Here is a 14,784-nt window from a genome sequence, read left to right on the forward strand (position 1 = left end):
AAAAAGTTAAATGTACTTAGTTTTTCATATGTGGGTGGCGAGGACTCAGTATTTGAGCCATCATTCACTGTTTCTCAGGCTCATTAGCAGTAAGGTGGATCAGAAGTGGAGGCAGATTTGATCTCAGCATGTGAACATCCTATGCCATGGCTTAACCTGCTGTGCCACTGGAAAGTGTAGGCTCATCTTATAAATTTGAATTGTGTGCTGAATATAAAGATGTGTAAAGTAGTTCATGAGAAATTTTTCTTAAGAAATTATGGAAAATGTCAATAACATTTTTTGCTTTTTAGAAGAAACTGAATCGAAAGATGAGTTTTATGAATATAATTTTGCATGCAATAATTGGAATTTCTTACAGTAGCATGATGTATTTTTATGTAATAATTATAGCTTTAAAATTTGCAATTTGTTTCTGAACTTAAATATATGTGACTACTTTAAAAAAATTCTAGTTGAATGACATTGTGATGAAACCATAGATTAAAAACTCTTAAGCTGCATTTTAATGGACATGAAATCTTCTAAATTTATTATAAATTTATATGTGCAGTTTTAAAATTTATACCTAGGGACTTTAATATCACACAATTCATGTTCAGATGTCACTGAACCTGTAATTGTTTCTACATTTCATATTATGCCATACTTTGAGATTGTGCTATAAATCTTTTGTGACTATGAGTTATTTCGGTATGTTGCTAACATTGATTTATGTTACTTTGTGTTACTTTAATTTGAATGCACTGTTTCCAAACCAGGCACTTAAGATAGCAAGTACTTAGAATTGACTGTTTCCAAAATTCAAAGTTTTTCATATTGAGTTATAAAAGCTTTGAGGAAATCTGTATTTTGCAACAGAAAAGGTCAAGGATTTTTCCCATTTATTGAGTTATCTGTGTTTCATATTACACATCAGACATTTTACAGCAGTTCATTTGATATAATTTGAAAATAATGAGATACCTTACAAATGTAAAACTGCTCTTATACTTGTTAAAGGTTTCTAGCTAATAGTTTATATATATATATAAATATAAATATATATATATATAATCTCTGTAAATCAGCAATTAAAATACAATCCTGACTTAGACATTGCTTCTGAAGTCACATCCAGGATCTTGAAATGCCCTGGGATTGCTATCTTAAATACTTATTGTTATATAGTAAACATATAGACATTTTTTCTGGTCAAATATTAACCAGTGATGAAATAACTCTGCTGAGTTAAACTGTTCCCTGTTTTCCTTTTAAAATTATTTCCAATCACTAATCCAGTTTTAGAAGTAAAGAACCATAAAAAGTAAATTATATAAGTATAATAAATTATAATAACATAGTAAATTTAGAGATGAATAATCGTTGCAAAGAAAATAGGAAGCTGTCTTTAATTGTGTTTATTTTTTTGTTCAGAAATAACTAATGTTTTATATTCCAATGTTCTTAATTGTTTTAGGCTGCAGTTCATGGAGCCCGTTTCAAAGGGCAGGATCTAAAACTGGCATGGAATAAACCAATAGCTAATATTTCAGCAGTGGAAACAGAGGAAATTGAACCTGATGAAGAGGAAGTATGTTTTTTTCCCACTTGTTTTTGCCCTTAATTGTTTATAGTTTTTATATAAAGTGTGATTTTTATGGCTGTGATTTTTAACATAAGCTTTTATTCCTGAGCCATATTCCAGGCAGGGGGTATCAGATAAATACAGACAACTAAATTTTCTGGATTAATGAGAAGAACTGTGGATTGCTAATCCAAAGAGAATATAAGAAAACCACATATATACTGAGTTTCATTTACTCTTAGAACATCATAATTATTCATTAGATTTTTATCCACAGGAAATCTTGTAACATTTTTAAGTTTTAGGATATCAGTTCTATTCATTTGCTTTATTAACATTTCAGCTTTCTTTTATTTTAATTCATATCATTTTAGTTCATTAGAATGAATGCTATATGGTAGATATGGTGATAGGCACAAAAATGAATAAGACACGGTCCCGTTATCAAGGAGCTTATAATCTGGAAAGAGGGGTTGTGGCAGATATATAAGAAATTAATTATAAGAAAAGGCAGACTGATATGCTGAATACAGATTTGGACAACATGCTGTGGAAACCTTGATTAAGGAGTAACTGTTACTGTCAAGAAGAATCTTAAAGAAGGTATTGACAGTAGAGCTGGACCCTAAGTGATAAAATAGCCTTCTGTTAGCAACAATGGACTGGGAATTGTAGTTGAGAGAGAGATTTCAGGCAGAGTGATAAGCTTTAGGATAGATTTGGAGAAGTGCATTTTGCTTGGGAATCAGTAGTTAGTTTGATGACTGAGAGATGTGGGCATGCAGAACCGTGAAAAAAGTGAGCCCTTGGAAACCAAACACTTAAAAGTAATTAACTGTTTTGTTTAATCATGAAACAACTGTAGGAAAAAGTTTCTAAGTTTAAGGTAAGGAAAGTAATATGTCCATATTTTACCTATGTTAGATTTCATAATGGCACTTCATTTTGTTTGAAGAGCATTTCAAGGCTGTTATACATATCCATAGTCAAATGCAAGAATAAAATGTGTATTATGAAACTCATATACATGATTTGTCATTTTATATTTTAGATTATACCTTTGTCCTTCCATGAGTTTGAATTCAATGGGGAGAAAAGCAGGAGAGCTCCTGGTATTAGGTATTTTAAAAAGTTTGAAAAAGCAGTCTGAGAAACTTAATAAAGGGAATGTGGGAAAGAAAGGAATGCTATACAAGGAAATGTTTGTTACATGTAGCAGAAAAGAAATAGAAATCTCGGTAGAATTTATGCAAGTTATTGGTTCATTAGTGTTCAGGGTTAGTATAAGTCAGAAAACTTATGACTTTTTTTTTTACAAAAATGCTGAGCACTATTTTGAATATGTAGAAAGTGGAATAATTTGGTAAAGAGAGGCAGGAGAAATGGCATGTACAAAGGCTTATTATGGTATTTCTTTGGTGCCTATTTCATGCAAGCAGTTGAAACTGTAGAAAACCATTAAATGGATAAACGTTGCTTTTCTTTATTTCTTGAATGTTCTAGCTATAGAAATACCTTTTGTATTCAGCTCTGTTGAGAGAGTTCAATATTCAAAAGTGTCACCTTTTTTCTTTTCTTTTTTTTTTTTTTTTGGGTAAATTCCTAAACACATTTTAACCTAAAGTTTCAGGAAGAGTCTTTGGTGGATGACTCATTACTTCAAGATGATGATGAAGAAGAAGAGGACAATGAATCTCGTTCTTGGAGAAGATGATTTGACTGATCAATGATCTGCATATGCTAGAACTCTACCTGTGTTGCATTAGTATTATCTAATGTACTTTTACATATTTGTAAAAACAATTTTTGGTAAAATGTGATGAAGATGGATTTCACAAATAGACAAGAGAGAAGAAAACTACCTTCTGATCCTGTATTTTGAAAGATTGATATTTACGTTTTATTTCAGTAAACAATTGCTAAAGACATCACACTAGAAACATATGCAATGTTTTTATTACATACTTATGAACATTACAGAATTCTTTGGGTTCTTTGTAATTTAATGAATAGGTCTGAAAACTTATGACCAATACTTGTTATAACTTAGAGGATTTTGTTTTACTCCAAATAAGGAATGAATTTGCATTTGAAATCTTAATGAATGTTTTCAAAAATGAATAGATAACATAGTACTCTAACTAAAGTCTCCAAGTTATGTATTCATAATATTACATAGTAGTACGCCTAGGCTTTACTATGTATTAGCCTTTTGTTGGACTTGTGTATGTATTTTACCATATGGGTTTTAATGATAATGGTGTATGACTGCTTTACATATGAGCCCTTATGCATCTGGATGTTAAAAAATAAAGTGGAATGGTCTCTTAAAAAAAAAAAAGAAAAGAAAAAAAAAAGGCAATGACAAAAAAAAAAGACCAAGACAATGTTCCTTGATTTTTAAAAAAAGAAAAAGAAAAAAGAAAAAAAAGAAAAAAAAAAGAAAAGAAAAAGAAAAAAAATTAAAATACATAGACCATTCCAGATGGTGATCTACCCTTCCCCCCAATTATCACAAAAGGAGCTATAATCACTAACTTATTCCTAATAATAATAATAGTTACCGGTACCTTTATAATAATGTACAATCCAATGTTTAAAATTTATACCACTTCAGTTTGGTTTGATCCTATAAATTTTCAACAGATGTCTTAAAATTTAAAAGCAGGCTGATTAGTTTGGAACCAGACTTCAAGTAGAGCTAACATTTGGTGAATAAGAAAACATCACATTACATTTTGGATGTATGAAAGAAAACTTGACCATTTGAAGATATATGAATAAAGAAATGTACTATAGATACTACTTTAGGAAAACACTGTTTGGTAAGTGTTTCAGTCTGATATTTTAAGTGTGTATTTCCTATACCTGTATAAAAATCTGACCTTTACAACAATAATGTGATTTTTAAGTGGATTTCTCTGGCAAGTGAACATGATCATTGAAAGTTAATATAGCAGTTTCTAGGAAATAAATGCATTCTTTGTAGCATGAGGGGGTGGGAGGTGACATGTTTATCTTTAAATTCATCATTTTTGCTGCAAGTATTTTTCCTTTCTTGATAATGATAATATTAGAAATTAGAAATTACATTCAAAATAACTTTCTTCCATATTGGGATCCTCACAATCAAAAACTGTTAATTCTGCCACCATCATGGTCTTGTGTTAATGGAGTAACTTGTGGGTGTTCTTCTTTCCCCACACCCCCCTTGGGGTTAAAGTTGTGTGTATGTTCTTGATAATACCATTTTATAGAAATGTTTGGCTACAATTGGTGCACATGTTTATACTTTAAAATCTCAAAATCAGATTTCAGTTGTCAAAATAGTGACTTTACACAAAAGCTTCTTTACTAAGCTCTATGATATATTTTTATGTAGTCTTTTGTGTGTTGACTATGTGCTATTCTGATTCATTAGGTAAGTTTGTTTTCTTTTCTTTTTAGTAGTCGTGAAAGATGCCAAATTGGCAGAGGCTCACGTTTCTTCTCTTTACACCAAACAGGTATTATAAAGAAAGTAAATCTTTCAAAGGCCAGTTAAAGCTCCATACTGATTATTGGCTTTATAATTTGATATTTTAAAAATTATTGTAAAATCCCTTTATAAAGTAACTGAAATGATCTACTCTGTTTATTTCAGTCCATAAATAGCCATTCAATTACCTTATCATAAAATTCTCTAGTAGCCTAGATTTAAAATGTATTAAGTGGTGTTGTTTTTTTTTTCCCACTAAATTAAAAGATATGTTTCAGTTTGGTCCCAAGTTATGGGGATTAAATATCACAAACATTGATTAGATTTACAGTTATACTTTATAGCATCTGTATGATTTGAATTATAAATATTACTTAGTATTATGTTATTACTAGATTTTTATTTATGAATATATTTATAAATACTAATATTCTACATATACTTTCATGTTCTCGTTTAAATCTTAAGACACATCTTTGAAGTAGTTAGTTCTCATTTTACAGGTAAGGAAACTTATGCTAATACAGATGGAGTGACTTAACTCCTAGTAAATGGAAGGATTAGATTTAAATGTAGACATTCTGATTCCAGTGCCATTTTTTTAACACCACATTGTTGCCTCTTCCTGGTTATGGATTGTGCATGAGATTGTGTTTATATAATTGTCATAGTTCTTGCCTCAAAGATACTGCAAAAAATTAGAAGTTCTTGGTCATTAGGTAGTTCCTACTTTTCCTTCCCTTTTAATACAGCACTTTGTTCATATCTCTGTTATAGTACTTATGTTGTAATTAATTTATCTGGTTTATATGTCTGTCTTCCCCACTAGATTACAAGCTCCTCTAGGAAGGGGACCATGTCTTATTCATCTTTTTATCTCTAATGCTTATCATAAAGCCCTGATCATAATGGGCACATAGATGTTTATTGATTGAAGTAATGAATGAGTGCATATTTAAATCTCCAGTAATGGAGTGACAATTACCTCCCTTGTTAATTCTTATCAATTTTCTAAAAATCTCTCTTGAAGGTCTACTCAGTCACTAGAACCATTTTGCTAAACAATTGATACAGTTAAGCTGCTCACAGTGGGGTGACAAGTACTGCTGGAGGTATACATATGTAATCCCAAGTGGCATTTCCACAATAATTGGACCATTAATATTTTGAAATATTAAATGTTAACAGTCATTTTCAGGTGTAAAAAGCCTTTTGATTTCTGTATCTTATGATTGCAAAGGCTGAGAACTACAATCTAGTCCACCCAACTAGTTTTTATATTAAAAACAGCCTAATGTAGAGGACTGGACCAGGGGGTAAGAGATTTTTGGTCCTGGCTATGCAACTAACTCTTGTGGCCTCAGATAAGTGTCCTACCTCATCAAGGATTGTTTCCCTGCCTGTGAAGAAAAGGGTTGGACTAGATGATCTCTAAGGTCACTTTCACATGAGAAATTTACATGGTACTATATTAGCATTTGACCTAAAATATCTAAATCAATACTTCCTATCTGTTGTTGCTGTTGTTTCTATCATCTTATCAGTGGAAACAACTTAGATGTATGTTCATTCATATACTGTCTCTTGGTACAGTTTTTATATGGTGTTCCAAAGTGCTTGCATTTGCCAGCACAAATTCCATTCAAACTATGTAGACTAACTTCTGTTTTCACTAGGCACTTCCCTTTCCCCATTAGAACTTTTAACTTTTCATTTTGTTTATATCCTCAGTGTTTACAAATATAAATATGTGCCTGTAATCAGATACAGTCAGTTCTCCCACCAAGATGGATTTAAATCTTTGCATCTCAGTTTACTTTGCTTGTTCCTTTTACAATGTGCTGCCTGAAACTATACATGCATTTTTTAATCCAACAGCTCTTCTAACAAATTCTTTGCTTTAGTACAGAACTGGGCTGTACAGGCTGATTTGGGAGTGGGCAAAGGATTGAGGACAATGTAAACAGCTCCTGTGGGAAAAAAAGAGAGAAAATATTACTGGTACAAAGATTGATTAGGATTACCTCAAGGGATGGTTGAGTTGTCATTTTACATATTTTACTCACTCTTTTATGTCTCTAAGCAGCATTGTTTTAAATGTTATTGGGTAATTGTAACATTTTAATAATTATTTAACTGATTCCCACGCATTTATTGAAAATGTGTTACAGGAATGGGAGTTTTCCATAGCTTTTGTTGTATTGTATTATGATCAAATGTAATACCTAGTAGTTTACTATAAAGTCAAAATTTAAGTTGTTTTAGCTGATTAATTATAGAAAGCATGGCTGAACTTAATTGAAGGAAATATCTTGTAACTAGGTTTTGGGGGATTGTATTTCAAATTTTGGGACACTAACCATTGGTTATGAAGGTTCAGAAAGAAACCAATTTCTTGTTCAGTATGTTGAAATATCAATGGCTTTTAGGGTATTATACAAATTTGATCAATCTTTATTTTCTTTTTCCTCTAACATGTAATATAGACTAATTATGGACAATTCATTTTCGTCCTTCTAGAATTTATTTAAGTAAACTTTTTTCCCCCTTAGAAAAGACTGTTAGCCTTTTAAAATACAATGTCCTGCATGAAATTCTAGGTAACTAAATTAGTTCACTTTTTGGTCTTTTTCTTAGGCCTTTTCTGTTCTTTTAAAATCCTATAAATTAAAAATGAAAATTTACTGTAGAATTAAATACTAGTGTAAAGTATATGTGAGGCAGAAAGGACATTTCCTTTTCCCAGCTTTCAGAAACTGCCTTGTTCTTGTTAACTTCTTGACCTGGCTAGTTGCTCTAAGGTATGTATATAGGCCTTTAGAGAAGAGTCTTTTCTCTCTTTTTCTCTCTCTCATTATATACTTATCAGATAAAACAGATATTCTTCCAAAATAGCTCCCTAAAAGTCTAGGACAGAAAGAAATCTTGGTGAAAATGGCTACTGTTCTCAGTAATTTCTAATGACAACATGCTTGCTTAGAAAAACATCTAATTTGATATAACTTTTATTACAGTTTATCAGTATCATGTATTCATTACTTAATACAATTGAAACCATTTTTAATTTTGCTTTTTTCTGTCAATTCTATAACTATTCCTTTCTAAATCCTTCCCTTCCTGTTTATTCCATCTGTCCATTCATTTTTCCATCATCAAGTTAGCCTTCCCCTTTATACCAAACAATGTCTCATTTGATGTGTTCCTTTTTTTCTTGTTGCCCTTTGTGCTCTTGGTATGGAATTTCACATTATATAGTGTAATTAAAGAATGAAATGATCATCATATGGCATTTAAAGGAAATTACACATACCTTGCAATTACTTTTAAATATTTGGGAAGCTTTGAGAAAATTATTTTTGCTTTTATTTACAATGTCTTAAAGTTTGTTCCTGATTTCTTAAAACTTCTTTGCCTATCCACACCTCTGTGAAAATATGCTGTTTATTAAGTTACTAGATTGTCTAGCTAAAAATTTTAGATCATAGCCATGTGATAACTGTCTGATCTTCACAGCTCAATGACTTAAGGGAGCATGATATAGAGAAGTGTTGTTAAAAATCATTCTAGCCCAAAAATGGTCCTCTGTGTAATTCGTCTACAACTTTGATTTTTTTTATTCCTTTCTCAAATAGATTTTTTTTAACATTTAGAGAAATTGGAGGTCAGTTTATGGTATTATTTAATTTTTAGATTTATTTACTGTTTTCAAAGGTTTTCTTTTAATAGTCTTCTCTTTTTCCAGCAGAGAGAAATCATCATTGCCTGAATTTAGCTTTGTGACCTACAAGAGCAAGAGCTGTTCCTGTCTGGAGACGACTGTTAAAATAATATCACTCCATCATTTTATGTGTGTCCTTTATTAATTAATTAATTAGATGTTCACATGTACATTATTATCATTTTATCTTTATGGTTAGTCTGAGAGTACATCTGAGTCTAGAAATGTATCCAAATGTGTGCTCTGATCTTATTTTTCAGTATTTTCTTTCTAACCATTTCTTTTTTTAAATACACCTTATGAAGGAACAAGCCTCTTGGTTTCCTAATATGAGATACATTCAGTTTCAGCCAAATTGGGAATTGTGTCTGGGAAATCTATAAAGCCATGATACTGTGTTCATTAGTGTGAACAATTTAGAATGAAGAAATTAATTAAAAACTTTAAATATGAGTTTGGTTTAAATTTTTCTGGGCTTTAATATATATTTCTGGGATTAATAGTCAGTTAAAAAATTTTGAACAGATGATAAAGTACTTTTTTAACCCTGTAATAGCTTGCCTGTTTCTTCTGAATGTGTTTATGTGTGTTGCCAAGACCACTCACCCAACCGATTTTCTTTTTTATTCTTGGTTCTTCAAAACAAAGCGAATAATTTTCTTTTCTTGCAAATAATAGATGATGATCTGTGGAATATAAATATTAAAATATCTATTAAATATCTAATTTTACAGGGTTTTTTTTCATGTTTTCTTCACTTGCAATAAGACATCAAAGACAATCTTAAGAGTATAGTTTTCATCTCCTTAAAAAGTGAGGTATAATTTATAAGCAATATGGCTTAGACTTATAACAAATATGATTAAACCTCATGCTGAATTCACCCACATACATAGTGGGCATCATCAAAAAAATTTTTGACAAAGTTTCTGAGTGTTCTTTCATAGATTATCAAGAGACATTTTAGAAATTGGTAGTTACTTTTGGTAGTAAATCTATTAGAAAAAAGTCCAAATTACACAGATTATGTTTACCCCTTTTTTACTTGTATCTAGCCATATTTACTTTATCCCTTTTTTTGTGCAAAGCTAACTGTTCTGCAAACACTTTTTTTTCCTTGCATATGTGTTGCAGTTGTCTTCATAAAGAAGAAAATGTAATGAACACATCAGTCCTAACGTAAATTATCTATTTTGATCTCCATTGGTTAAACATGGCGTGATTAAAGGAAAAGTATATATATTTGAAGGTCTTCTAAATAATTATGTCCTAAAAGTCTGCAAGGCGTTTTCTTAAGTAGACTTTTGTTTTGGTTCACATTTGCAATTAGTAAATAGCTGCAAGTAAGTTCATGAATATTTTCCGAGATTAGTTTGGAACTTTTTATTCTCAAGGAAGGATTCTCTGCCCCTGTACAGTGTAGTTTCCCTGCTAGGTTGGAACCCAGAGAACATTTTCTGAAGAGATACTTCTTGTTAACAATTTTGATTGGTTTCTGAATGTGGATCACCTTCAAATTTATTTTGGCATCTTCCTTTTTTCCCCTTTGCTTTTAAATTAAAAGCAAAATAAAGCCAAAAACAAACAAACAAACAAAAACAACAGAAAAAAACAGAGTTGGAAGTCAGTATGGTTTCATTCTCATTAAGATCATTGTGCTTTTTGAAAATTGCCAAAATCCAGTTGATCAGTTACATATTTAAATTCCCATATGTTGATAAATTTAAGATACGGTTCTCATTATTTCATTTTCCTGAATAAGATTCTTATGGAGCTGTGTGTAGATAATGTACAGAATCACTTTTGTGTAAGTGAATGAAGCAATTTAACTCTGCATGATTGCATTATGGAAGCCTTTTATATATCTTTATATTTTTCGGTATACTTGGATTTTACACTATTAGCTGCTCTAGTCATGCTATATTTGTTTTTTTTAAATAGAGTTTATAAATATTTATGCTCAAAATACAGATCAACTGAATATTTTTGGTCTTGTTTACAAGATAAATAATACTTTAAAGTTATACTAGCCCCTCAAGTGTCTTAGGAAAATGTTATTGGTGCTACAAAACATTTCATTATTAATTTTGAACCTGTTGTCTAGACCTTGCTAGGCTTTCATTTATGATTGCTTGTGATTTATCCTAATCTAGCAGAATAATTATAAAAGTGGTTTGTGCTGAGTCACTTAAGGAGCCCAGCCCTTTAAAAACACCTCATAATTTAAGGAAATGATGCAGAATGTACACTTATTTGTGCCCAGTTTCCATCTCCTCAGTAGTTTATTTTGATAAGAAGTTGTTCATTTGGCTCACAGCAGGGCTTTTTCTCATTTCAAATGGAAAACTTTTCTAATCCTAAAATGTGACATGATCTTGCTCTGCTTTAAATTTCCATCAGTCTGATTCAATAGGAAGAACAGTAATTCCTAAATATTTATAGAACATTTGATGAGTTGTAAAGACATGTATATTACATTGTAAAGGTTTTGCTTTGATGTGTAGATTTTTGTTTTGTCCCCAAGATTTCATTCCAGCACTCAACTGAATGTTCATAAGATACAGTTAGTTATCAACAAAGCATTCATAGATGTTTACTTTTGATTCTTTAGAATCCTGAACTTGTTTGAGGTGTGATAATTACTTCAGCTTGCTGTCTGGCACCAGGTTTCCTTTTAATAAGTGGTTTATTTTAACACAATTTCTGTGGACTGTTGAATCTGAAAACACCAAAGGAGTCTTTTCTTGTCTGGAGACTGGATTGTTCCAGTTTTTAATACCTGTGCCCATAAGTATCCCATTTCATGAATGTGTGTTGGCATGGGAAAAAAAAAATTCCCTGCTCTTTGAGTGGAGGGAAAGTAATTGGTTAAGCTGTAGCAGCTTTTTTGTTTATTTTTAAGAAGTGATAATAAAACTTGAACTGAAAAAGATAAAACTTGAACTAGAAAATTACTCTTGTATGCTTAGAATGTTTATAGTATTACATGTTTATGTGAGATTGTCAACATTTTTATTTATAGTTGAATTTGTTTTGTTTGTTAAATATTCATGTTTATTATTTTTATATTTTGCAAATTTTTAAAATAAAATAGTCTTACTAAAAACAGTTGTTAACGTTTTAAAATTGCCCTACCTCTCACATCAGTTATATTAACATAGACTAGAAAGAAAAATTTATATCTGTCAGGTATTCACAGTTGAGAGCCTTGAAAATGTTTACAAAAAGAAATGGCTCCACATTTTCTCTTCCTGTCTTTACCCTCCATTCTCACTGTTTTTGTCAGTTTTGGTTCCAATGTGTCCTTGGCTCCTTTTCTCACACATACACAAAATCTTCATTACCCTTTCTAATTCCTAACTTAACTGCTGGAAACTTGCTCTTTATTCCACTTGGTAGTCAAGGAGTACTCTTTATTGTATGTATAAAAATACCATTGGTTCAAGATGTGAAGTTAGACATAAAGTGCTCATAATGTCAGTCTTCAAAGCCATTGAAAGCCTTCAGAGAACTTTGCTTCATAATATTCACCATTTTTATCTGAACTTTATTTTCTCCCTCCTGATTTCATTTGGCCTGCTTAGTTAGCATTCAGCGTGTTCATATTGTATTTAACTTCACTGAATGACAAGTATTGTATATTTGTTCTTTTGTTTTTCACTGTAGATATACCTTTTATCTGTAATATGGGTGAATTAAGTTTGTTAACTTCTGATTGTGATACCAATTCTGTGAAAAAATACATTCACATCATAGAAGCACACATGTCTCAAAATCTAACAATATATTTGGATGTGAAATAGTCAACAACTTTGATTATTAATCAGTAACAATGCACTTGGTAAAATTATTTTAAAGCACACATACTTGTATATATAGCCAGCCCCTGAGGACTGAGCAAATATAAGTTATTTATTTAATCCAAGAAGAATTTCTCCACAAAGTATGAATAAACTTGTCCTTTTAAAATCCTTTTTAAAAAAATCACATGAAATTTGTATATGTCATTGTAGAGAAGCTAGAAATTTAAAGCAAAGGCATAGTATTATAGTTTGTTACAATAAATGATCACTGGGTATTTTAAAAACTGGGATATAATTTATAATGTAGCCATTTTTCACTTATGATAAGTTTATACCATTTTTAAGAGTTCCTTCATTTGAAAATGAATCCCCAAGTAATCAATTCTCATTTGGGACACTTAGTGCCTTTTTTGTTTATTACTTTAATATAAATGATGCTACTGTGCCCCTAAAAATCTGTCTACCTTTGATTATTTCTCCATGGTATGTAATCCTCAGAACTATGTGGTCAAAGTATACCAGCTTCTAAAACTACAATGCATCTTGAACTTGATCTTTTACAGAGCAAAGTATGTATAAACACATCAATACATTCATAATTTAGCTTTGAAAAATAGCAGAACTTCAGTTTTCTTTGGAGCTGTCAAACTTACTGAATTTATTCCGTATTTATATAATAGGAATTATGGCTGAGAGAGCAGTTAAGCTTGAATGCAGTCATGGCTGCACTGTTATTTTCCATACTATAGGATTGTCAGGGTTCTGTATACCTTAGTAGAGTTTGTTTTTTTTTTTTTGGAACTGCAGATTTTTAATAATTTTGTTACAGTATCTAGTGAATTTTCATAAAGATATGGCAAGTAATCTTTATGTTTAAGATTAAATGGCAGAATCAGTATAGTAAGTTCTGTTTCTAGTACTATATTCACTAGAGGAATATACAAAAAAGCCAATAATAATCCAAAAAACCACATTTTTCATCCCTAAATTTCTTGTTTTTTCAAAAAGTGTAATGTGTGTTTTCCCTATGATGTTGAGATTGATACGCACACAGAATGAAATAGACTGAAAGAAAATTAATGTCCCTCATAAACATGAAAGACCATTTTTGGAACGATAATCCATTTTACTGAAAAGAAAAATTCTTTGCAAACCATAAATATTTTCATCAGCTATCTACAATGGTAGATAATGTTTGAAAATGGGAACATTTTGGGTGTAATTACAGTATAACATTCCAATATTAGAAGATTTGTAATGTTACAGTAGAATTTTCTTAAATTCTCAGCTTTTGGTTCATCTAATAATATAAAAAGTGTGTATTGTAATATGCAGTAATACATTTTGCATTCAGTGCTATGAGAATTAAGATTCTGACGGTATACCATATGATGTGTGCCTTTTTTTGTGTTTTGAGTTTAGGGCATGAGGTTAATGAGAAGTCCAACAAACTTAAGATTTCAGAGACAAAGTTAATCACATAAAAGAAAGCCATTAAAGTCTGAAATTCATGAAACATTTTTAGTGTTAAAATGTCTTTATCCTAAAGATCTGATTTAAATCAGGTTTTTCAGGTTATCTGTAAATGTAGGTGAATATCCACCATGTCACGGGACTCACTAAACCTGAATTTTTACAAAAGAGGGCAGTGTTTTAGGTTAGCCATGAAGATGCCTACATCTCTTATCAGAGTACCTAGATTTGATACTTGGTTCTACTGCAGCTGCCTGCACCCTAGGAGGCAGTGGTGATAGCTCAAGCATTTAGAATCTTACCACTCACATGGGAGACCTGGATTGAGTTCCTGGCTCTTGTATTTAGTGTGGCTGAGCCCTGTTAGGGGTATTTGGGGATGAACCAGCAAGTGGCAGTCTCCATTTCTGTCTTTTAAATAAATTTTAAAAATTGAAAAGTAACATTAACAAACAATGCAAAGGAGGGTATCTGGCACTTAACAAAGATTATATCCGATAAATCAGACAAAAATATTCTTTGATTTCTGGTCTGATAGTAATTTGACATTTTTTTTAGATTTATTTATTTATTTGAAAGAGTTAACACAGAGGAGAGTCAGAGGAAGAGAGGTCTTCCATCCGATGGTTCACTGGTCGGAGCTGCACTGATCCAAAGCCAGGGGCCAGGAGTTTCTCCTGGGTCTCCCACATGGGTGCAGGGGCCCAAGGACTTGGGCCATCTGCTGCTTTTCCAGGCCATAGCA

The 14,784-nt window shown here is 31.3% G+C and overlaps 1 protein-coding gene across 21 annotated transcripts in view; it reads left to right on the forward strand.

The window, feature by feature from the left end:
- The window catches only part of RBM26 (RNA binding motif protein 26), an 86,461-nt gene extending 74,592 nt beyond the window's left edge, over window positions 1–11,869 (forward strand). For 16 of the 21 annotated variants that reach the window (XM_051850561.2, XM_051850569.2, XM_051850567.2 and 13 more), the window contains 4 exons: window positions 1,460–1,573; window positions 3,192–4,392; window positions 5,015–5,073; window positions 8,788–11,869. In XM_051850561.2, coding sequence (XP_051706521.1) covers window positions 1,460–1,573; window positions 3,192–3,281 — 204 coding nt within the window. In that variant the 3' untranslated portion in view covers window positions 3,282–4,392; window positions 5,015–5,073; window positions 8,788–11,869. The remainder of the gene's footprint in view (window positions 1–1,459; window positions 1,574–3,191; window positions 4,393–5,014; window positions 5,074–8,787) is intronic. The other 5 variants (XM_008260084.4, XM_051850570.2, XM_070048398.1 and 2 more) reach the window with 2 other exon arrangements.
- Window positions 11,870–14,784: the final 2,915 nt, after the last annotated feature.

The sequence above is a fragment of the Oryctolagus cuniculus genome, chromosome 9 (assembly GCF_964237555.1).
Source record: "Oryctolagus cuniculus chromosome 9, mOryCun1.1, whole genome shotgun sequence".
In the NCBI taxonomy this organism is placed as follows: domain Eukaryota; kingdom Metazoa; phylum Chordata; class Mammalia; order Lagomorpha; family Leporidae; genus Oryctolagus; species Oryctolagus cuniculus.